Raw genomic sequence first — 24138 nt, 5'->3', positions numbered from 1 at the left:
TTCCAGGGTTGCTGTGACACTGAAATGAGATTATGAGTTTAGGAAGCTTTCAGGGTCTAGAATGATACAAAGCATAATTAATTTTACATCTCAGACTAACCTGATATAAAATCACCACTAACAATGTCTGTAAAGAACTTAGCTCAGTGTCTGGGATGCAGTAAGTGCTCAGTGAATGTTAACTATTAGCTCTTTGTGTTCCCAACTAGCCAGGGATGATGGTGGCAGTCTGTTATTGGCTGAGAAATCTTTTCATTAGGTAAAAAACACTTAAAGGTACTGCCTTCTGAATTGTCACCAGCCATTCAGTAGATCCTAGATCTAATGTAATCTAGAATGTAAGTCATTCTCCAACTGTCAAAAACAACCGCTCAATGAATGCTTTCCATTTCCACATTTCCATAGCTCAAAGGTGCTGATCGCAACAGCCAGACCAAGCTGGTGATGATGGCTGAGTGATGAAATAGTGACCACTGGGAAAGATGAAGTTAGTGTAATAAAGATGGGAGGGGCTGAAGGAAAGGATAAGTAACTGTTAGGGAGTTCAGAGCAAACCTGAGCACACTGTCTTCGTGAACTAAGGTGGAGAATCCTGTCCCCCACAGCCCTGGCCGGAAAAACTCCATGGGGAGATAAGTCCTAAGCCTGGAGCTCCCTTTCCCACAGACAGTTTAACTACTTTTAGGCAAATGGGCTTTTAGGGACAGCAAATAGAGGGACCTGGATGCAGAAGTCTAGGAACTAGGCTTCCTTGTCCTTCCCTAAGAGACCCCAATAGAGGCACAGTCCCCCACCTTCCCTGGAGCAGAAGGGCCTCCATCTGCCTATCTGGAGCCCTCTTCCTCCTTCCTGTCTATGCCCAGAGCTGCTTTTCAATCCCACTGCGTGCCCCCATGCCTAACCATACCCACTGACTCTCCTAGGTGTTCCTGAGGAAAATACTGAGCTGAGAGCTCCATTTTCTGCTGGTCTTCTGCACCTCACAAGGAAAGATTTAGACGGCTATGAAATTTATCTTCTGTTTGAGTGTCCTTGCTGGTATGTATCCATGACTTTCTACTCTGTCCTATAAGGCACGGGTTAATATAGGATGGAGTGAGGCAGAGGCAGGATGTGTGGAAGGTGCAAAAGAAGAGTCAAGAAAAACTGTCAGAAGCATAATTAGGGGTCTCCCCTCTCAGACTCCAAAGGCTCTCGGGACAGGCTGAGCCCCAGTGCTAAGCTATGGGGTAGGTTATGGTGTACACCTGCCTCAGAGAATGCTCAACAGTGAGTGTTCCACCCTGGTTATTCCAAAATGTGGGCTTCATCACACAGTGGGCAAGCCTAGTGTAGTCACAAGGACAGAGTACTCATTTTGACATCTGATATGCACCCTTTTTCAAAAGCTTAGAGACTCAGAATGCAGGGAATGGAGAACATGGGAGCAAAAGATCAAATGCTAGGGCCCTATGTCCTACACTTCCTGACTACCATGAAGTTCTTCTGATGGCAGAATTTGCTGGTGAGGCCTTTCCCACCACACCCTGACTTGCCTAGGTTGCATCACAAATCAGCTGTGTGAGCTTGGACAAGTTAATTAATCTATCTGTGCTTCAGTTTCTACAGTCAAAATGGGGATATTACTACCTACACTATAGAGTCATTGTGAAGATTAAATAAATCCATGTAAAGCACTTAGAACAAGAGCTCAATGTCTCTTGTCCTTAATAATACTCCACCCTTTTTTCCTTGGGGTTTCTAACTGTGTGACCACACAGAGAAGGGTGTGGTAAGGTACAAGACTGGGCTTGGGGAGGATTAACATAAGAACGAAGGGCAGCTGAGACAAGAACAATATTTCTGATACTAGAATCAGCCTTCCTCCTCTTTATTCTCTAGTGTTTTTTTTGCTGTTTTCTTTTTGGTTTTTTTTTTTTGCTGTACGTGGGCCTCTCACTGTTGGGGCCTCTCCCGTTGTGGAGCACAGGCTCCAGACGCACAGGCTCAGCGGCCATGGCTCACGGGCCCAGCCGCTCTGTGGCATGTGGGATCTTCCCGGACCGGGGCACGAACCCGCGTCCCCTGCATCGGCAGGCGGACTCTCAACCACTGCGCCACCAGGGAAACGCTCTAGTTTTTTTTTAATAACATAATTCATTTATCAAAGCACTGCATGTTCATACTAGAAAATTTGGAAATATTAAAAAGTAGAAAAAATAAACATCATTCATAATCCCACCTCAGTCAACACATGCTAATGCATTGTCTGAATTTACTCCCAGGCTTTATTTATTTTTAATGGTTTTTGTTTCTTTACTTGTTTTTAGACAATTAGATTACTGGATTAATGTACATTTTTATTTTTTAACTTAAAGGTTATCAATATTTCCTTTGCTGTTTAATATTCTTTACAAATACAATTTTAATATATATGACGTTCCATTTGTTCATATACTTTTGTATTTCAATGTCCAACATTACTGCATTGGACACTCATATTTCAACCATTTAGCTATTATAAATAGTGTTAAAATGAGCACATTTATTAATAATCTTTGTCTACATCTGATTATTTCTTTAGAATCAAGAATTCTTGGCTTTGGAAATATTAGGTCAAAGGTGACGAACCATTTACAATTTTTGATGCCCATTTCTAAACCACTTTTCAAGAAAATAGAATAAATTCCCATTCCTATAAGCACTAAATGAGAGTCTCTCTCATTGTACTTTCTTATACTGAATATTACCAATATTAAACAAAAATGATTAGTATAAATATTAGATGAAACACTATGCCATTTTGATTTACATTTTGATTCGGAAAAAATGTCAAACATGTTCACATTTCCTGGCCAACTGATTACTTCTTTAAAATCATCCATATTTCTATTCAACTAGGAAGTTGTTGATTGTCTTATTCGTTCTAAGAACATCTTATATATGTTTCTCAGGGACAATTTTCCCCGCTCAATCATCTGTGCAGAAAGAAGACCATGCCCCCTATTTGGTATACCTCAAGTCTCACTTCAACCCCTGTGTGGGTGTCCTCATCAAAAGCAACTGGGTGCTGGCGCCTGCTCACTGCTACCTACCGTGAGTGCTGGGCATCCTTACCCACTACAACAGCTACTACTCATTCTGCGTCGGTGGTTCTCAAGTAGAGGCAGCTTCCCCTCCAGGGTATTTACATTTGGCAAAGGCAGACATCTTTGGCTGTCACAATGGGGTGAGGGATGGGGGGAGGCTGTGCTAAGGGCGCCTACCCAGCGAACAGAGGCCAGGGCAGGGATGCGGCTAAACACCCTACCGCACACAGAGCAGCCCCACCGCAGAGCAGTACCCAGCCCCAAACGTCAGCAGTGCAGCTCTTGTGGAGCCCCGTTCTAAGTACTATGCCTCCTCAGTCTCCCTTCGGTTTTTAAAGTTTTTTACTGGCAAATAGGAATGTGTTTTGTCAGTTAAGGGACCAGCAGGTAACTGATGGTACACTCAAATTTGATTAAGTTGAGGAGAGTTCATAAAAAGAACTAATGACAAAGATATGGTCTCGTTATAGGGAAAACACAGGGAATAGTTCAGTCCCCCCGCGTTTAGTATTAGAAAGGTGCAGTTACTACCCCTAGACCTAAAGCAGCGGGGGAGAGAATGTTTACAAGGGGAGAGGGGGAAAGAAAGAGAGAGAGAGACACAGAGAGACAGAGAGAGAGAGCGCTGTGCGCAGGTACTGCCTGATAGGGGCTGTAACCATTGGTCAAGAGACAGCCAACAGCCACGCCCTGTGGCAACCTTACAGGAAGAAAGATGGGAGGATAAATACTCCAACCTCTCCCTTCTCCCTCCCCTTACTTTCTGGTACTTCTTATTGGCCAAATATGAATCAAACGCTAGAGGACCAGAAAGCCCACTGACTTAATCCACATATATCACCTTCCAAAGTACAGAGCAGGATGAAAGAGTTGTGAGTAGATCTGATGAGGCAAACAGGAGATACCCAACACTCAAGTCACCTCATTCTCTTACCTCCACCAGAATGGAAATAACCCAATCTGATAGGCTGGAGCTGGAAAGGAGGGAAAATAATATTTCTACGCCGTGCATCCTTTTCTTCTCCACTACATTAAGGAAACTACATAAAAAAACATAGTGGTTAAAGGCTCCACAACTCAACTGTGTGACATGGGTGAATACTCTTATGTGCCTCCGTTCGTTACTTCATCTGTAAAATGGGGATTCAAAATAGAATCCACCTCACAGATTTGTTGTGAGTGGTAAATGACGTAATCCAGAATCCAGATACAGCCCTTGGCAAAGTATCTGGCACATTATAACATTCAACATCAGCTTTGACGACGATGATGATGATTACTTCCAACCCTTTATCCCTCCAGAAACCTGAAAGTGATGCTGGGAAATCTCAGGATCAGAATCAGAGATGGGACAGAGCAGATAATTGACCCTATCCAGATTGTCCGCTACTGGAACTACAGTCATAGTTCCCCCCAGGATGACCTCATGCTCATTAGGCTGGCTAAGCCCGCCATCCTCAACCATAAAGTCCAGCCCATTCCCCTCGCCACCAGCACCGTCAAGCCAGGCACCATCTGTATGCTTTCAGGCTTGGACTGGAGCCAAGACAACAGCGGTGAGTGCACCTCCCACCGAAAACCAGGGTCATCAGTTATCCCTGAAGAGGAGCACCCATGTCTGTATAGCTGAGAAGGGAGGAGAATGGGTGGAGACCAAAGGGAGATACTATATGAGTGGTCTGACTAAAAGAGAGCCTCCCAAAAGTCCAAAGCCCCTCCCTTCCCAGGGTAACTAATGCTCCACTGCTTCTTCAGAGCTTTGGCAAAGGGGGCCACCAGGCCACCTGACTCTGCACAGAGGCCACGCCATTCCTGATCGTCAGAGGTCCAATTCACGTTAAAGAGTCTGTGCTCCCCTCTCCCATACTGGCTCACTTAACATGTGGAGGACACCAGAGAACTTGAGTCAGGTCACCTCTTATGCCTCCAAGAACAGACACAGAGAAGAAAGAAAACTCTGCTTTTTAAAGGGACATAAAGGCTATTTCGAAATCCTCAAGTTTAACTCTCCTAACCATGCACAAAATCATGTCTTCCCTTTGTCTCATTATTTTCCTCAGACACACACAAAACACCAGTTGAAATAGAAGGTGGTAATTGGAGCACTAAATAACAATTGTGAAAAAAAATTGTGAACAGGAAGGTTTCTTTTATCCCTGTCTTCCCTCAGGCAGACACCCTGATTTAAGGCAGAACCTGGAGGCCCCCATGATGTCTGATGCAGGCTGCCAGAAAACCAAACAAGGAAAAAGCCACAGAAACTCCATATGCGTTAAATTTGTGAAAGTGTTCAGTCGAATTTTTGGGGTAATCTTTTCTCTCTATTCAACTTTCACTTACTCGTATTATATATGTCAAGTTAACTATTTATCTTTTCTCTCTATTCAACTTTCACTTACTTGTATTATATATGTTCACTTACTTGTATTATATATGTCCAGTTAACTATTTAATCGTGATATTTAAAAAATTGAAAGCCCACAGCTTCATAATTTTTTGAAAATTTGATAAGGCTGCAGCAAAGCCCCCCATTACCTTCAGTAAAGGGCCCTCCTTAGAGATGTCTGCATTCATTAAAGGGCCTCACGCAGTATCTAGAGTTAATAACACTTTGCTAGGTTTTTATTCTCATAGATGCAGCTATGAAACGGGCATTGCTTTTAAAAAATTAACTGAAACTTTTCACCAATTGAAACTGGCTTCACCAGTTCAAACAAATGGAGTTTGACTCATTCTACATGTGAGTTCTAGCAAGGTTTTTCTCTGACTTTCTCAATGTCACACAAGATTAGTTACGACAAAGCTAGATAAATGACTCAAGCTTCCAGTCTCCCAACTCAGTGCTCTTTTCTTGAGGCAGCATGCTACCTCTAGACAGGGCGCATCCACATTGCGGACGAGAGGGCTCCTATAGGGAGAAGATCTGACCATATCTGTCTCTCTCCCTCTCTCTGCATGATCCCTTGTAGGAGGTGGCCGTTGCTACTGTCATCTGCAAAGGCAAGCTACAGGGGATCGAGGTCGGACACTTCATGGGAGGGGATGTGGGCATCTACACCAATGTTCAGAAATATATCACCTGGATTGAGAACGTCACTAAAGACAAATAGGACCAAACTACTCCCTCTGCATCCCAGTGGCTCTGCCATTGACAATACTAACCGCAACTTTCCCCAAATTCAAAATAAAACATCCAAATAGAAATATTTGGATGTATCACACCAGTATCCTATGTTTTCTTGTTTGTGTCTCTGTCCATATCCCATAATGATCTGAAGAACCAAGAACAAAACATGAAATAAGCACTTTCTACGCTGTACTGGGTTATATCCATGATCTCATTTAATGCTTATAACAAGCCTTTGAGGTTATCGTTTATTCCTACTTTACAAATAAGAAAATTGAGACTAATATAGGTTACTTAACATTATTATAGCTGGTAAATATAAGAACCTGAAATGGAACCCCAAAATGTCAGATTTTCAGCCCTGTGCTCTTAGCCTCGAAATTATAGGCAAGTCCATAGCATCACAACAGATGCTGGCTTCTGTTTTCCTGCTACCTCTCTTAACATTCAAAGGGCTTGAAGCTCTCAATTGTGTCTCAGATCTTGGGTACTGAAATAAACTCTCCCAAAAATGCAGCAGGCTGAAGGGAGAGAGCTAGTGGATGGGTAGGAGGTTGAAAAGAAATGTCAGGACAGTGACAACAATCACAAGTCCAAAGGGAGGCCTGGCAGCTCCAGAGCAAGATGAAGAAGTCATTTAGATCCAAGGAGAGCACAGTATCAGGGCAGCAGCAGAGCTTAAGAGGTAGAGATAGCTGAGAGGAGGTGAAAGAAGGGCAGAAATTGGGTTTGGCCTCAGACCATGGGATTAACAAGGTCAAGAAAGCAGGTACCAGTCCTCTGGTTGAGAACTTGGTAAAACATCTCTCCAGGTATCCCAGATCTGGAAGTGATAGAGGAATTCAGGATACCCAAGAGATTTGGTCACATAGGACAAGGAAGGTTAAAGTAATGTCCCAGCAGATGAAGATTCAGGAAACAACCCCACACTATCCTTGAGTAATACTTTCTATTCCCAAGGTTTAAAATACAATCTATACTTTAATGACGTCTGTGTCAGGCAGAATAATGCCCCCCCAAAATGTCCACACCCTAATCTTCAGAACCCATGAATATGTTACTTTACATGGAAAATGCAGCTTTGCAGATGTGATTATGCTTATGGACGTTGAGATTATCCTGGATTATCTGAGTGGGACCAATGTAATCACATGGGCCCTTAAAAGTGGAAGAGGAAGGCAGAATATTTGGCCAGAGAGACGTGACAACAGAAGAGGCAGCAGAGATTCCAAGCATGAGACGGACCTACCCCCCACTGCAGGCTTTGAAGATGGAAAAAGGGAGCTACAAGGCAAGGAACATGAGCGGTCTCTAGAAACTGGAAATGACCCTCAGCCACCAAGTAGCAAAGAAATGGGGACCTTAGTCCTACAATCCTTGACAACTTGATTTTAACCCAGTGAAATCTGTCAAATTTCTGACCTACTACTAGTACTGTAAGATAATAAATTTGTATTGATTTAAGGTAATACAATTTATTGATTTAAGGTGTTTGTGGTAATTTGTTACAGCAGCCACAGAAAACTAATACAACTTTTAAATCCACAGCCCCTAAAAGAACTGCTTTTTATAATGGGATTTAAAAACCTTCAATGGTGTCCGATTGCCCTGAGAATATCTAAACTTATTAGAATGGCATCCAAGCCTCCTTGATACTTCCCACCAATCTCATCACACTCCCAAAATAGAATTTCTAATACTGTCTTGCCACTTGGCATTGCTTCCTGACCCTGTGAAATGTAAATCAGGCTAAAAAGAATGTCAGAGGAAAACATTAAAAAAAAAAGGCCAACATCCCCTTTCCTTTTAAGGTAGCAACCTGGTCAAGGCACAACCTTAACAAACTTAGATCCATTAAAAAAAAATTCCTTGAGTTGAAGTCAAGCCTTCAAGTGTTGAATGCAAAGGCAACAATATTCCAGGCGAAGTAGTTCCTCTACTCCCATTGCCTATGACTTAGGCATAAATAAATCATATCAATCACTCTTAGAAGTAGATTGCAAACTGTGCTATGTTCAAATGTGTGAAAACTCCCTTAAATGCTGCCATGCGGCTGCTGTCTCCTCAAATGATGCAAAGAACAATTATGCAATAGAAGCAACAAGAAAGATTAGGACTTGTTTAAATCAAAATTACTGCCAATATGACAAAAGATAACTCAAACAGCAGTGTAGATCTGGATCACCATTCAAAATCATCTGTCCTATAGCCTCAGCCAGAGGATGACCAAAAGGAAGTCTGAGAAATGAAAATTAAATCCATAGTCCCACCTGTCAGAAAATTATCAATTCTGCAAAACAAGCAAGAACAAACCACAACCTATCTGGAAAGAAATGACCACAAAACTTTCAGAATCCAGATGGAAAAAGAAACACTGAATGCACTCTGTGCTCCAAAGCCAATTAAAAGTGACCAATCCTTATCCATTGCCCATTTCCAAAAGCCCACCCAGCAAAGATCACCCAATTTATAATCATAAGAGCTAGCCCTTAAAAAACCTTCTGTAACTCCCCTTCTGTGGACATCACTGATGTTCTGTTCTTAATAAAGTTTTCCCTAGCTGGAACGATTATTAATAAATGACTCTGCTCTTGACATAGGCTTTCCTGATGATTCTGTGCAGATTTTAACAGCTTGTATCTAAAGCGAAGGCTCCACTTATTCACTAGATCCCATCCCCTCTCTTCTAGTCAAGAAAATCACTCTGGTACTATTTCTCTTTTGGTCTCTCGGTCTCTCAGTCTCTCTGTCTCTTTCTCTCTCTCTCTCTCCCCCCTCCCATCAGTCCCATCAACACAGAACCATGTTGTTATATCTCCCATTAAAAAATTGTATTTAGATCTCATGTCCCCTGCCCCGGCTGCTATTCTCTCCTACAATTTATAGCAAAACTTCTTGAAAAGGTTGTCTATTTTCACCAATTCCTCTCCATCCCAGTCTCTTGATCCAACTCAAATCTGGCTTTTGCACAGCACTCCCTCTAAAACTACTCTTTCTAAAGTCACCAATGACTTGTATATTTCTAAATCCACAGGTCAATTCTCAGCTCTCATTTTACTTGACATTATCAACATCAATTGAAAATGTTAGTCATTCCCTCTTCCTGGAAACATTTTCTTTACTTGGCCTCCAGGACGTCATCTTTTTTCCATCTATCTCACTGGCTACTTCTTTTCAGTCTCCTCTATTGATTCCACCACATTTCTCTAACCTCTTAACGTCAGAGTTCCCCGAGTTTTAGTCTTGGCCCTCTTCTCTTATCCATATCATCCACTTCCTTACTGATCTATGCTAGTCTTAAGATTTTAAATATGATATATAATCTAACAGCTCCCAAATATATATCTCCAGTTTGGACTTTTCCCTTGATGTCCAGTCTCATGTATTTTACTCATATAGTCTACTTTGATATCTAATATATATCTCAAACTTAACATGTTCAAAACTGAACTCCAAGTCTTACCCACAAGTCAACCAGCCTCACCCACGATCTTCCCCATATGAACTGATGACAAGCTGATGATCCTGCGATTTACTCAGGCCAAAAATTTTGGAGTCACTTTTGATTCCTCTCATCTCTCATATCTTATATCTAATCTATAGGTAAATCCTGCCAGGTCTATCTTCAAAACATTTCGACAATCTTACCACATCTCCCTGTCTCCACTGCAACCACCCCGGTAAACTTGGAGCAGCGCAATATACCCCAACCCATTTTATTCTTCTACTTTTGCCTTACTAAATTTAACCTATTCTCAGTACAACTACCTAAGTGGTCTTTTAAAACCTAAGTCAAGTTTTGTCACTTGCCTCTGGTAAAACCCTCCAATCGTTCCCCATCTCACTCAGAATAGAAGATAAAATTCGAACAATGGTCTATAATAAAGTCCCTAAAATCATGGGCTCCATGGCCCCTTTGACCTCAGTGCCCACTACACCCTCTACTCCAGCCACAGTAGACTCCTCGCTCCTCCTTGAACACATTAGACACTTTCTTACCTCAAACTTTTACACTTTCCCCAGGTTCCTGCATGGCTACCTGCCTCACTTCCTAAAATCTTTGTTTAAATATTTTCTTAGTGAAGTCTTGTCTGACTAACCCTATTTAAAATTAGGATCCCACTTCTGGTGGAAGTGCATATTCATTTTCTACAAAAATTTGGCAGTGCATATGATAAACCTTCGAATTATGCACATTCTGCCTTCTACCTTTAGAGTTTTACAAGGATGTTTGCTGCAGCACTGTAGAGAGCAAAAACTGGTGGGGTGGGGGCCAGAGAGTATCGCTAATTTCTAAAAAGGCAGTACAACCATACACAATAATACGTGTGATCATTTAAAATGGTGTTGTAAAAGAATATGTATTGTCATAAAAATTATAAGACTCAGTTTATGAAATAGTATATATGTTATGGCTCCATTTTGGTGCCCATAGCTGTTCATTCAACAATATCTACTATTCTAAACACTGAAGACACAAAGAAAACCAAAGAAAAAGATTCTTGTCCTCAAGGAGTATACATTCTAGTTTAAAGGTACAGGTAGTTAAATTTTAAAATGTATGTCAGATAAGTACTGTGAAAGAAAACTAAAGTGGAATTGGGAGCACTGGGGTAACATTTCAAAGAGAGTACATATTGAGATTCATTTGACAAGGATCCCCAAAACTTGAGCAGGTTCTAAGAATTCTCCTTGGGAATGCAGAAAATAGAGTTGAAAGGTGTTTGGGAAAGGTGGTGTCTGCTCTCCTAGAGATATCATGATAAATAGAGAACAGTGAAAATGCCACGATCGGGGTGAGAAAGTGAGGATGAGGAATGTGTTTATGACAAGTTGTAATAATAAAGTGTGACAAAATGTGGCTCCGGAGCCTGAATGTACCCAGAAGGCGATGACGATGAATGGACAAAAGAAGGGAAGAGGGTAAGGGATCCATCCAGGAAACATCCAGGACATGGATCTCAGGAGCAAGGATTTGGATTGGTTACTGCTCCTGTGGGGATACTGGGAAAACCCAAAGCCAGTTTGCAAAGCTAGGGGCCTTGAAGTGAATGCTGCTGTCATCAGATGTTCCTCCAACTCTTTTACTAGTTCCTCAGAATTATCCAGTGCTGAATAATAAAACCTTATTAAAAGAAAAAAAGCCTGAACTGTTGATACCTGCTTTTTAAAGTTATCTTTTACCTTATATTCAAGATAAGTTCATCTCAGTGATACTATGCTAAGAGAACTTCAATGAGATTAATACTCTATTTTTCTTAACCGTTTTTGCACATCTGAATCACATGAGGAACTTTAAAAGACATAATGCCTGGGTCTTATCTCAGAGATTCTGATGTAATTGCTCTTGGGCAAGACCTGGGCACTTGGGATACTTTTTAATCTGCCAAAGTGATTCTCATATGCAGCCAAGATTGAGAACCTGAAACTGACTTTCACCATGAAGCTTGTACTAACTAAAGCTTTCCCAGAATTTTACAGCACACTAGAGGCTGCGAAAAATGGTTTTCTGAAAACCCAGGTTTACTAGTTTCATACTGCTATATAGAAACACACTAACGTTTGGGTATTGACCTTATATATAGCTACATTTCTAAATTAACTTATTTCCTAAAATTGTTTAGATTATTGGGATTTTCTATGTAGACAATCATATATTAAAATAATGAGTTTTATTTCTTCTTTTCCAATACTTACATCTTTAATTTATTTAATGTGTCTTTAAGTGTATAATTCAGTGGTTTTTCAAATAGTCACAGACTTAAGCAATTATTACCACCATCTAATTTTAGAACATTTTCATGACCCTGATAGAAACCTATACCCATAAGTAGTCACTACCCAATACCTCTATTCCCCAGCACCTGGAAACCACTGATCAACTTTCTGGTTCTATAGATTTGCCTATTCTGGACCTTTCATAGAAAGGGAATCATATAATATGCAGTCTTTGAGACAGGCTCCCTTCAGTTAGCATAATGCTTCAAGGTCTATCTGTGTTATAGCATGTATCAGTACTTCTTTCCTTCTTATGGCTGAATAATATTCCATCGTATGAATATGTGTGTGCATGTACACACACACACACCACATTTTGTTTATCCATTCATTGGATGATGGACATTTGGGTTGTTTCCACTTCTTGACTATTATGAACAGTGTTGCCATGAACATTCATTGGTAAATTTTTGTGTGGACATATATTTTCATTTCTCTTGGCTATATACCCATGAGAGGAATTGCTGGCTCATATGATAACTGTATTTAACATAAAATGTAGAAGTTCTTGAAGTCACTCCACTAGCTCCCACTAAAGGAAAGCCCCTCAGCAAAGTTTTCAGCTTTGCTCTTAAAATGCTTATATATTGCTAACGTTTTCTCTTTAATTGAGAGAAAGTTGCCTCCAGTGGTTCCTTTCGTCTTCAATCTATATGCTTAATTTTTTGGACTGTTTCTCCTATTTCCATCTTTTTATTGCTTCCTGATACCTTCTGAGAGAGTTCTTTGAGCTGACCTCCCAGTTCATTCACCGACCGTCTGCTGTATCGATTCTGCTACTTAACCTCACTGTTGAGTACATTATTTCATCTAATTTAAAAATACATATTTTAGAAGCCAAAGGGAAATCAGACTTTTTTTCACCACAGGACCTATCGTCTAGGGCAGGTGTGTGACCTAGAATCAGCCAACCAGAAGCTCTTAGCTAGGGCTTATGTACTATGACACAAAGGGATACATTCACAGAGGCAGTGGCACTGTCTAGGACACAATGCTGACAGTTGAAATGTGAGTGTTGCTGCCAGCATCAGTCCCTCTAGAGTGACTTGGTTGTGTTCTCAGCTGTTTAAACCCTCTTGGTTCCCATTCTGATGTTGACTCTCCAGACTTCCCATTGATTCTAAAAGATAGCCAATTTCCTTCCAATAAATTAATTTCCTCCTTAAGTCATTTCAAGTTGGACACATGAGTTGGGATGTGGGAAAAGTACATGAGAGTTAAAGCACTAATTTCTACATAGTTAGATTCTGTAGACACTGTCATAAGTTATGGTTCAAAAAGTAAAGTGAAAAACATATTACTTGAAGTTACAAAATTAGTAATCAGAAGAATGACAAGTAAATAAAACTAATCAAATATAGGAGAGGGGAATAAATTTGGGGTTAAGTGAGATGATTCCCAAACTTTGATGAATGGGATTCAAAAGTTACAGTTTCAAAGTTGATAAACCAAGTAAGAAAGGCAAAATATTATTTAGAGATGTGAAAGTCATCACCAGAAGAACTAAGACAAATGGTAAAATGTGACCACATCTGGGCAGTGGGACTAATAAGGAGTGGAATGGGAAATGCTGCTGTACATTTTCTACCTTTCTGTATTGTTTACATCTTTTTCCAGTCCCCCTCTAGGCTGCACCATCAGAGATCATACCCCATAACAGAAAGGGAAGTAGTAAGACCTACACACATACATACACACTTATGCGCATGAACATGGATCCAGCTGCAGCTCGGAGAATGCAAACTATAAAAGATTTAATTACAGAAGATTCAATTCAAAAGCACAGATTTGCCTCCAGATTTGTTTTCTTGGATAAAACACAAAGTAGCCTCACATCCATCAGGAGCTAAATCACGCACGGAAAAGGAAGGAAATCCAACCCCAAAAGATGACTGGGAAAACGCAAGTGTTTTGTCCCTAAGAAAAGCAAGTCATAGATACTTCAGTCTGTCATGATTTTGGATCTTGACTCCCAGGCATCCCACCAACACCAAACATGAAAGATTAGTTGCTTATTTCACCTGTTTAAAAATACTCTCAAACTTGAGCATTCCACAGGCTAATCCCGGCATGAAGTCTTACAAGTATGAACAAGAGGAACTTAAGGTTTACTGGTAAAAGCACAAGACTTGGAGTCCAAACATTTGGGACTGTTTTATCTGACTGTTTACTAGTTGATGATGTTAAGCAAATCATCACTCCAGCCTGAGTTTTGTCATCTATAGAATGGGGATAGAATTACTACCTGCATAGAGTTGCTATTAAAATCAAATGAGATAATAGACTACATATAAGAATACCTGATAAAGTGTAAAGCCCAATACAAATGTTAGGTTATTATCATTATGACAGCTGGTCACAACAGAGAGCTGTACAAAAATAGGCATGGCATAGTGGAAAATTCATTCTACTACTAAAAATATAACCCTAGAGAAGCATCTCCATACTTGAAAAGGATGAATATTATCATTTCCAGAAGACAAAGATGGTGCTTGACCTCACACAGCTCACAGTGACATCAGTGGAGCTATCCCTCCCTTGAACTATGACTAACATCCACATGTGGCTAGCACATACCTCAGTTCATAGCTTTGGATACGGAAAAGACATGTGTTAGAACATGTTAATGAAAGTAGAAGTGAAAAACAAATTTTAAGTATATCAAGTATTGTCCTTTGGATTACAGATCCTTTAGAACTGAACCAAAGAAAATGTGTTCAAATAAGCCTAAAAAGAAGGCTGAGAAAGTATATACAAAAATGGACAAGATTCAAAGGAGGGAAAGGCAAAGCTAACTCTTTAGCAAAGTAGTGTGATATAAAGGAAAGAGCCTTGGACCAGGAGTCTGAAAAGTTAGTTCTGGCTCTCTACAAAACTCTGGGCAGGCCATTGCCCTCTCTGGGCCTCAATTTCTCTATAATATATAAAAGGAGTTAAAAGACTAGTAAACACAGCTAATCAATCATTTACAAAACATTTATTGTTTATTATGGGCCAGGTAATATTCTAGGCACCAAGAACTTAGGAAGAAACAAAAACAGACACAGTTTCATGGATTTGATGTTCTAGATGATCTCCATCCAACTCAAAGACCCAACATTTAACTCTGTTAAAACAGAGTTTTAACTCTGACTTTAGGCTGTAGAGAGGCCAGAGTGGACAGTCAGGATGGTCAAATGACCAAAGAAAATAAGGCTTGACCTCTCCAGGGAGCAATGTTCTTTTGGGGAGCAGAAGCAAGTGCCCCTCACTCCCATCTTGCCCCACACTAGGTCCTGGGCTCAGAACGTAATACCAATTGTGGCAGCCAACTGATTTTTATCCTGAAAGGCAAGTCTAGGGCTCAAAGAAACTCCCAGAAATAGAAATATATTTTGTTTTATTTTTCAGTTAGATAACGAGACCAACTACAGTAGAGAAATGGGAAACTTATTTGGTACTTTTTTTTAAGCTTATCTAAAATGACTAAAATTAACAGATAGATGAAATTTCATAAAAATTAAGGATCACTATATTAATTGTTCCTAATCTCGATTTAATAGGAAAAACACAACTTATTTATGTAATTTTAAAGGAAATGAATTATTTTCTGTATATAAACAGAACATAACACCTCATTTACCAAACATAAAGCCCTAGCCTCGATTTCTCTCATATATTAAAATAATGTACTTTGCATTGTGAAAAGAGAAACAGTATTGATTTTTATTCTGCATTTTCTATTGTCCGTTTATTGATATAGCGTTAAAGAAGGAAAACTTTTACTCAGCCATTAAAAAGAATGAAATACACACACTACTATATATAAAATAGATAACTAATAAGAACCTACTGTATAGCACAGAGAAATCGACCCGATACTCTGTAATACCCTACATGGGAAAAGAATCTAAAAAAGAGTGGATATATGTTTAACTATAACTGATTCACTTTGCTGTACACCTGAAACTAGCATAACATTGTAAATCAACTATACTCCAATAAAAATTTATTTTAAAAAAAGAATGAAATAATACCATCAGCAGCAACATGGATGGACCTGGAGAGTATCATACTAAATGAAATAAGTCAGACAGAGAAAGACAAATATCATATGATAGCGCTTATATGTGGAATCTAAAAGAAAAAATGATACAAACAAACTTATTTACGAAACAGAAACAGACTCACAGACATAGAGAACAAACTTATGGTTAGCGGAGGTGGGGGAGGGGGAGGGGGAGGGACAGATTGGGAGTTTGGGATTGATATGTACACACTGCTATATTTAAAATAGATAACCGGGGCTTCCCTGGTGGCGCAGTGGTTGAGAGTCCGCCTGCCGATGCAGGGGACACGGGTTCGTGCCCCGGTCTGGGAAGATCCCACATGCCGCGGAGCGGCTGGGCCCGTGAGCCATGGCCGCTGAGCCTGCGCGTCCGGAGCCTGTCCTCCGCAACGGGAGAGGCCACAACAGTGAGAGGCCCGCGTAACGCATAAAAAAAAAAAAAAAAAAAAAAAAAATAGATAACCAATAAGGACCTACTGTACAGCACAGGGAACTCTGCTCAATACTCTGTGATAATCTAAATGGGAAAAGAATTTGAAAAAGAATAGGTACATGTCTATGTATAACTGAATCACTCTGCTGTACACCTGAAACTAACACAACATTGTTAATCAACTATACTCTAATATAAAATAAAAATTTTTTTTAAAAAGAAGGAAAAATTTTAAATATGTAAAAGTCAGCCCCCTTTTGGAGAGCTATCAAAAAAGTGTCTCAAAACAGTCTCCTGACCACTCCTTTCTCTCCAAGTATATACTGTCTTCCACAGGATTCTCTGACAAGTCTGCTTCATCCTGGGATTCCCCATGATCAATATGACAGAATGAAGAGAAGCGTAGGCAGCGATGAGTGTCTCAGAGATGAAGAGAGCGGTAAGATCAGCAGGAAAAGACCTGGAGGTGATGGAGAAGGGGCTGGCCAGGATGTAAACTATGTAAAGTATAAGAAAACAGCCCAAGGACTTCAGGACAGTGATGTGAGCCTTGGCCTGAGCATCTCTCCTGCCGACTGTATGGACATTCATCTTCCTGCGGTGTCTACACAAAGAGACAATCCGCATCCCAGAGGAAATAAGCAACACCATGAAGGGCATTATACTTCCTGTATTGAGCCATAATATATACAGATAGTGCCAGTTTGAAGGGGGGTATAAAATGCTGCTGTTTCCGTGGGAAGGATCGGAGAACTCTAAGCTACCCTGGACTATAAGTAACAAACTGATCATGAAGTACACCAGAAGGCACCAGTGACTCAGGCAACAGGCCCTCTGCTTCAGCCACAAGTAGACAGGGTGTTCAAAGGTCATGATCTTCCTGCAGTAGAAGACACTGAGAAAAGTGGCAAACCACAGGCTGGTCTGGCTTACTAAGACCCAGAAGACATTGAGATAGCAAAGCCAATGGCTGCTCTGGAAAAGCGGAAACAGACTTAAGTCCACCATAATCAACCACTGTAGAAGAAATCAACAGACAGCCAGGCCCAGGACAATGAGGTTATATGAGGACCCCTTGAATTTTCTGAGCCGTTCTCCAAAACTCCAAACCACGAGGACTCCATTTCCAACCAGGCCAATGAGAAATTCAGCCACTGCTACCAGCATTAACAGTCCTAGGACAGCAGTCAGCATGGCTGGGGAAGTCTCTCACTGCTGTCTCAGCAGGTGCTCTGCTTCAGTGCCGATGAATGCGAAAGGCTCCTGGCTGAACTGCAGACTCCCTGAAGAGGATACAACACTCACAGTAAATTTTCATATCACAAAATCTGGATTTGGTCTTACCCTTCTGTAACCTGTCCTCAAGCATAGACTGAACAGCTGTGACCAGGAACAGAGAGTTTAGAAGTTATAAACCCCTCTATATTTGCATCCACATGAATGAACCCTGAACAAACCCTGAGACTAGAGATTTGAAAACGTATCAGAAATACCAACTCTCCTTCTCAAGGGTCATGGGCTAACATCTAGATACCAACACATAATATAATAAGATCTCTCAATAAGAAAGACCAAAACAGTCTTAGGTTCTATACAGTGCCAGATGTGAGCTCATTCATATAAAAAAGAAAATTTATTTTCATAAAAAGAACTTTGAACATATAGGCATGAAAGCCAAATAAAGTCAGAAATTAAAAATATATTTCATTATTAAAGAGAGAAGTAGGGGAAGTTTGGGGAAAGAAAACAATCACAGAACCAAAACATACTTTAAGTGCCAAATAATAAAAAATATAGGAGGTCAGGTAGAGGAGCCATTACTATTAATCAGGATCTTTGAGATCATCTGCCCTTTATGATCAATTATCCACACACACTTGACTTAGCATATATGTCATATCAAGGTCTTAGAGGAAGGAGATGAGCTCAAAGAAGTGAAAAAAGACTAGCAGAGTAATCAAGAAATATAGGAAAAGTGCTTCATTTACTGTTCAGATTCCACCTACCTTGGGACCAGACAAATGCAAATGTGTTTATGGGAGGCTTAATTCTAAGATGGCGCCCAAGGTTCCCACCCTTTGGTGTACATACCCTGAATAATCCTTGAGCAGGGGTGGGACTGTGAATAACATGGGATGTCACTCCTGTGATTAGGTTATATTACATGGCAAAGATGAAGGGCTTTTGCAGATGTAATTAAGGTCCCTAATCAGTCAAGTTTGAGTTAATCAAAAAGTAGACTATCCCGCGTTGGCCTGATTTAATCAGATAATGTCTTGGAGGAGGAACTGGGCCCTCCTGCTGGGTTTAAAGAATCCAGCTGCCATGTTGTGAGAGAGCCACATGGTGAGAAACTGTGGGAAGCCTCTAGATGCTTAGATTGACCCCACCCCACCCCCGAATCCCACCACCTGACAGCCAGCAAGAAAACAGGACTTTATCCTACAAATGCAAAGAACCGAATCCTGCCAACAACCAGTAAGCTTGGCAAGCTCCAGAAAGAACACAGCTCCAGAAGGAACACAGCCCCAGAAGGAACACAGCCCAGCCAACATCTTAACTGCAGCCTGTGAGACGCTACACGGAGGACCCATGTGGGCTGTGCCAGGAGTCTTGATCCACAGACACTGTGACATAATAAATGGATGTTGTTTTAAGCTGCTAAATTTGTCTTGCTTCACAAAAAATAGAAAACCAGTAGAGTGTTCAAAACAGGCTAGAAATAACTATGAGGAAATGAGAAGAAAGTGGAACTGGACTGGAAAGAAGGAGAAAGGCCAGGCTTCTTAGGAAGGCAGCACGGGTGTAGTAAAAAGGTTCTGTTCCAGGTGCCAGCGCTGCCTTGGGCACTCTATGAAGCTGCAATCAAGCCAGCACCCTCTCTGGGCCTCAGCTGTTCTACTAGTAATATAATCGCTTGTGGGACCGGATTTCTATCCATTAGGTAAGACGTGCAGAGCGCTTACCATGTGCCAGGCAGTGGAGGAGGCACAGGAACACAGCAGGGAGCAGGCCCTGCTGCCAGGGTGCACACATTGTGCACCACCCCACCCAGCTGAGGGCCTGGAGCCTGAGAACTCTGCCTGCAGCTGTGGAGAGGCAGAGGGGAAGGTCATAACTGCCACTGGCCAGAAAACTTGGATGAGGCATGAACCTCTCCAAGAGCAAGGCTTCTACAGTGACTTTTGGATGGCAAACAAAACTGCCCTTCTCTCCCACCCTGCCGCACTTGAGGTCCTGAGCAGTGGAACTTCATGCAAAGCATGGCAGCCAACTGACGTGTATCCAGAAAGCCTGTTCTGGGCTCAAAGAAAAAAAAAAAAATCACTAGAAATATAAAGATGGTTTCTTGACGGGCTGCTTTACAAGTGGTGTTAAGAAAGGCTAAACCACGTAGAGAACTGAGATAATTAGTTAATTCTAATAAGAATAATGTTTGTCTAAAAAATATCTAGCAATTAATGCACAGGTTCATCTTTTTCTTCACACACATTATCTCAAAATTATACCTATTTTCTACTTCATCTCATCAGGGGATACACAGTCTCTACTGGCAAAGAGAAATGGATTACCTGCAATAATTTAGAAAAATGTGATCCTTTCCATGCAAAACATGAGAACTCAGTTTTGACTTCTGGAGTTTACTAAAATAAGCACTTTGCATTGCTTAGAGAGCAATAGCTCTGGTTTCTATTCTATTTTGCATGTTACTCTCTCATTTTATTTCAAAATTAAAGAAGAAATGAGAAGAAGAATTGAGAACAAAAATGTAATTAACTTGACAATTTTACAGGAAGTTAATTTTACTGTTGGCAATTCTCTAGAGTAAGGGCTGACTAGATCTTTCTCCCATGTCGTGGACACCTTCAACAGGTCTGATTCCTCATGACCATTATGACAGAACAGAGGGACGTGTAGCCATCAGTGTCTCAGGGATGAGCCAGTGGTGGGCTCAGAGAGGGAAGAGCCGGAGATGATGGCAGAGAGGCTAGCCAAGGCATAAAAGCCACATGAAGGAGGAAGCAGCAGCTAAGGGACTTTGGTTTCAAAGACTAAGGTCTGCCACTTTCATCCAAAAAAATGCCTTCCCCCCACAAGTTGCCAGACTAAGTACAGCTCCATCTCCTGTTCTACATCTGATATATCTCAGGGACTCAAACATTTTGTATTCCTGGACATAGACTTTTCTAATGCCGCCCCAAATTGTGCCTACATTGCCACTAGATGGCATCTAGAAGGCAACTCTTCTGTAGCAACTGCTAACCTGAGCAAATTAATTCTTCTCTTAATGTACAGCATGTGTCTAAAAATTCAGAAATTGAGAAAATTAAGCATGTTATTAATTGGCACGTGTAATAGGAACAAAAGCTATAAATGTACACATATTCATCGTCTTTCCAGCTTCTTCCCCACCACTTCATGAAGAGGTGGAGTTCTCGCTCACTGGGTCAGTACCACCTCTTGGGTACTGGAATTCAGGTATTTGCAGGGAGGATGAAGTGCCAAACTCCACCCTCCATGGCCTGCATGCAGCAAGGATCACAATAAGAGTATAAGCAGCAGCAGCATTGCTGGGGTAGAAAAAGTAAATGGTAGTGAGGGGACTTGGCAGATAAGAAAGCAGGAGCTATTTTCTCTGCTTCCGTAAGTATGAAAATTTGGGACGAGAAATAAGTAGACAAGATTTGGGAGACCCTCTAGGAAGCACGGCTTAATGCCCCTTCCCTTGAGAATAAGCTGGACTTAGAGACTTACTTCTAAACAAGAATGTCTGGAAAGGGAAGTAGAGTAACCAGGCAGTGGAGAAACCTGGCAGACACCACCTTCATCAAGCAATCCAGGTTAACAGGACCAATGATAAGTCACGATGACATCATGTACCCCTGATGTGATGTGATGAGAAGGGTGCTTCACCTCTGTTGTACTCTTCCCTAAAGGCCCTCAACTCCAGTCTAACTGTGAGAAAAACATCAGAGAAACCCAGATTAAGAGACATTTTATAAAATGCCTGAACAGTAATCTTCAAAGCTGTCAAGGTCATGAAAAACAAGGAAAGACTGAGAAACATCGCAGACCAGAGGAGACTAAAACTATCTGACAACTAAACGCAATGTGAGATCCTGGATTCTTGGAACAGAAGAAGAACACGTGTGGGAAAACCGGTAATATTTGAATGAAGTCTGTAGTTTAGTTAACAGTTACTGTGTGATTGCTGGTTTCTTAGTTTTAACAAATGTACCAGGTTATGTAAGCTATTAACATCAGAAAAGCTGAGAGAGGGGAATATGGGACTGCTACATACTCTCTTTGCAACTTTTCTATGACATAAAATAAAATTAAAACGTTATTTTTGAAAAGTTATGTAAAACTCAGTTACATAAGGCTGTTTGCAGGAAAATTACATTTTTAACAATTTGAGGATTGTGCTTTTCTAGAGGACGTTTGGGAGGTGGAGGTTTTCTCCTAACATCGCAAGATCATGCTGAGAAAAGAGTCGAGCAACAAGAGATGGCAGACAGGGCTTTCTGGATATCTGCTCATCTGAAGCAAAGTGTCCACAGTTTCATGCTAGCACCAACCCTCAATGGGACACAAACCACATGACCAGCTCCGTGTAAGGGGAATTCAAATAGGGGCACTTGTGGCCACTCATAGAAAGGCAACATGCTTCAGAGTCAGACAGATTTGGGTTTACTTCCCAACTCAACCAGTTATAATGTAGCCAGGTCCTTAGACAAGTCAATTAACCTCTCAGAGCTCCTCGTTTCTCTTTATAAAAGTTTTGATAATAATGCTTACCTCACAGGGCTATTGTGATGATAAAAGGACGTATGAAATTACCTAGCCTGGTTCCTAGAAATTAATGTTAGTATTTTTCTTTCCTTCCTTGGTGATTTCTCTCCATATTCACTCCTGTCAATAAAGTAGGAGAGCAGCTGAAGTCTGCTGTTATTCACAGTATGCAAATACATGAACTGGGTTGGTGCTTCTGAAGAAAGGTGGTAAGCTCTGCACAATTCCAGAATTTCTGGAAAGCAAGAGTAAAGATAGGAGCCTGATTATGACAGGCCTTTAAAAACAGACAGAGAAGTCAAAGATACAGAGGGGAAGATGGGAGTTAGATAGATTTTTCTGAGTAATATCAATATATTTAAGTATTTCTTCTCTTGATATCCCTGAATTCAGATCATTATATAGTCATTGTCCCAACTATGAAAGCAGCAAAACTGAGACAGATAATTTTCTGTATTTAAAATAGGTCAGAAAGATTATCAAACAAATCAAGGATGTACCTGTGTTCAGACACCTCATTTGCAAGCAAGCTGTACACACATGGAGCCATTACCCAGGGCCTCGTGTTCCTTCCTACTGACAGAGTTACAGTCCTGCCTTTCTTCCCAGACCCTATATATCCCACAGCCATAATCCAAAGAGCAAGCTAGCTGCTCTGACGTGATGTTACTACTGGTGCTCCCCCAGAAGACTGAACTTATACCTACCCCAACTGCTTGGGGAGGATGGTGTGCGGTCCTCCCCTCTCCCCACCCTAACCTCCATTAACTCCTATCACCTACTTGTTAATTTCCATGCCAGGCAAATTCTCACACATCCATGGAGTTTCTTTTCATCCTTTTTCACTCAAGGAATAAAACTGGCCAGGGGCCAGTTTTCTAATCCTTAGGGAGTTTTGTCAAACTACCACTTCTACCTTCTACTCCCACACCCAGGAAGAATGGGAGGCAGGGCATACAAAATTTGAAAGAAAGCCCTCGCACCTCCAGCTCTCTCTTAGAAGCAGTGGGCTAGATTAGAGGATCCATCTCCAGCTTTAACTTATAAAAAAGAACATTATTGGGAAACTTATTTTAAACGCTTTCAGTAAGCTTCAGTTTTACCAGAAGACCCTGGCATTTGAGGCTATCTTAAAAGTTACAATCAATTTATGCTTTACAACACTACTGCCTTCTTCCTCTTATTCCCTTCTTTCTTTGTTAGTGTTTTTTCTTTTTAAACAGCTGGAACAACTGAAAATGTCTCAACAGAATGCTGGTAACAATGATCAGGGAAACCCAAAGTCACATATGTTTAAGTGAAACTTAGGCAATATAAAGAAACTTTTAAAATACTTGAAATGGCCAAGAATTTCCTTTACTTCTTACATGAACTGTATCTACTTTCCCACCCTCTTTCTACTCCTTCCCAAGTAGCTGTATTCAAAAGAAATTTTAAAATGGTTTCTTCTTTAATGTTCCTACTTGTTGTTTTAAAAATATATCTCACATAAATTTCAGGGCCTAAAAACCCAGTGTCTACAGTACCCCATGATAATTATTTCAGAAAGAAACTAAGCATCCACAAGATTTTCATACCTCCCCTACCTCTCTCTCTTAGATAGATAGATAGAGAGATAGAGAGACAGCAGCCCAGCATGGATTTTCAGGCTGGATACATCCTGCTTCAGACATCATTTTGAATATTTTCTTCTTGTCCTAGGAAATAAAGCTTTATAATTGGGCATGATTCTACTCTGTCCCTACATCTTTCCACTCATCTTCTGATACAGTGGGAAAATAAGTGGATTTTAGAATCAGAAGACGAATTGGAGCCTTGCATCTACCCTCTCCTAGTTTTACTATTGTGAGCCATTTACTTAACTTGTTTGGACCTCAATTTTCTCATCCAT

At 40.8% G+C, this 24138-nt stretch overlaps 2 protein-coding genes across 3 annotated transcripts; one reads left to right on the top strand and one right to left on the bottom strand.

Moving 5' to 3' along the window:
* The first annotated feature begins 555 nt into the window (after positions 1–555).
* Positions 556–6292, top strand: PRSS37 (serine protease 37). Of its 2 annotated transcripts, XM_065884186.1 has the most exons (6): positions 556–582; positions 924–1038; positions 2934–3075; positions 4371–4624; positions 5239–5375; positions 6038–6292. In XM_065884186.1, the coding sequence occupies exons 2-6, from the start codon at positions 1005–1007 to the stop codon at positions 6176–6178; spliced, it is 708 nt and encodes a 235-aa protein (XP_065740258.1). In that variant the 5' UTR covers positions 556–582; positions 924–1004; the 3' UTR covers positions 6179–6292. The 2 variants fall into 2 exon arrangements, with proteins under 2 accessions (XP_065740258.1, XP_065740259.1); XM_065884187.1 differs by lacking the exon at positions 556–582 and having other exon boundaries at positions 1005–1038; positions 4371–4621; positions 6038–6178.
* Positions 6293–16700: 10408 nt separating this feature from the next.
* On the bottom strand, positions 16701–17648 carry TAS2R5 (taste 2 receptor member 5). Its single transcript, XM_065883595.1, is given in 1 exon segment — positions 16701–17648. A coding segment is annotated over 1 exon segment (948 nt).
* Positions 17649–24138: the final 6490 nt, after the last annotated feature.

The sequence above is a fragment of the Phocoena phocoena genome, chromosome 9 (assembly GCF_963924675.1).
Source record: "Phocoena phocoena chromosome 9, mPhoPho1.1, whole genome shotgun sequence".
Taxonomy (NCBI): domain Eukaryota; kingdom Metazoa; phylum Chordata; class Mammalia; order Artiodactyla; family Phocoenidae; genus Phocoena; species Phocoena phocoena.
This window is presented reverse-complemented; position numbering and strand designations above follow the sequence as displayed.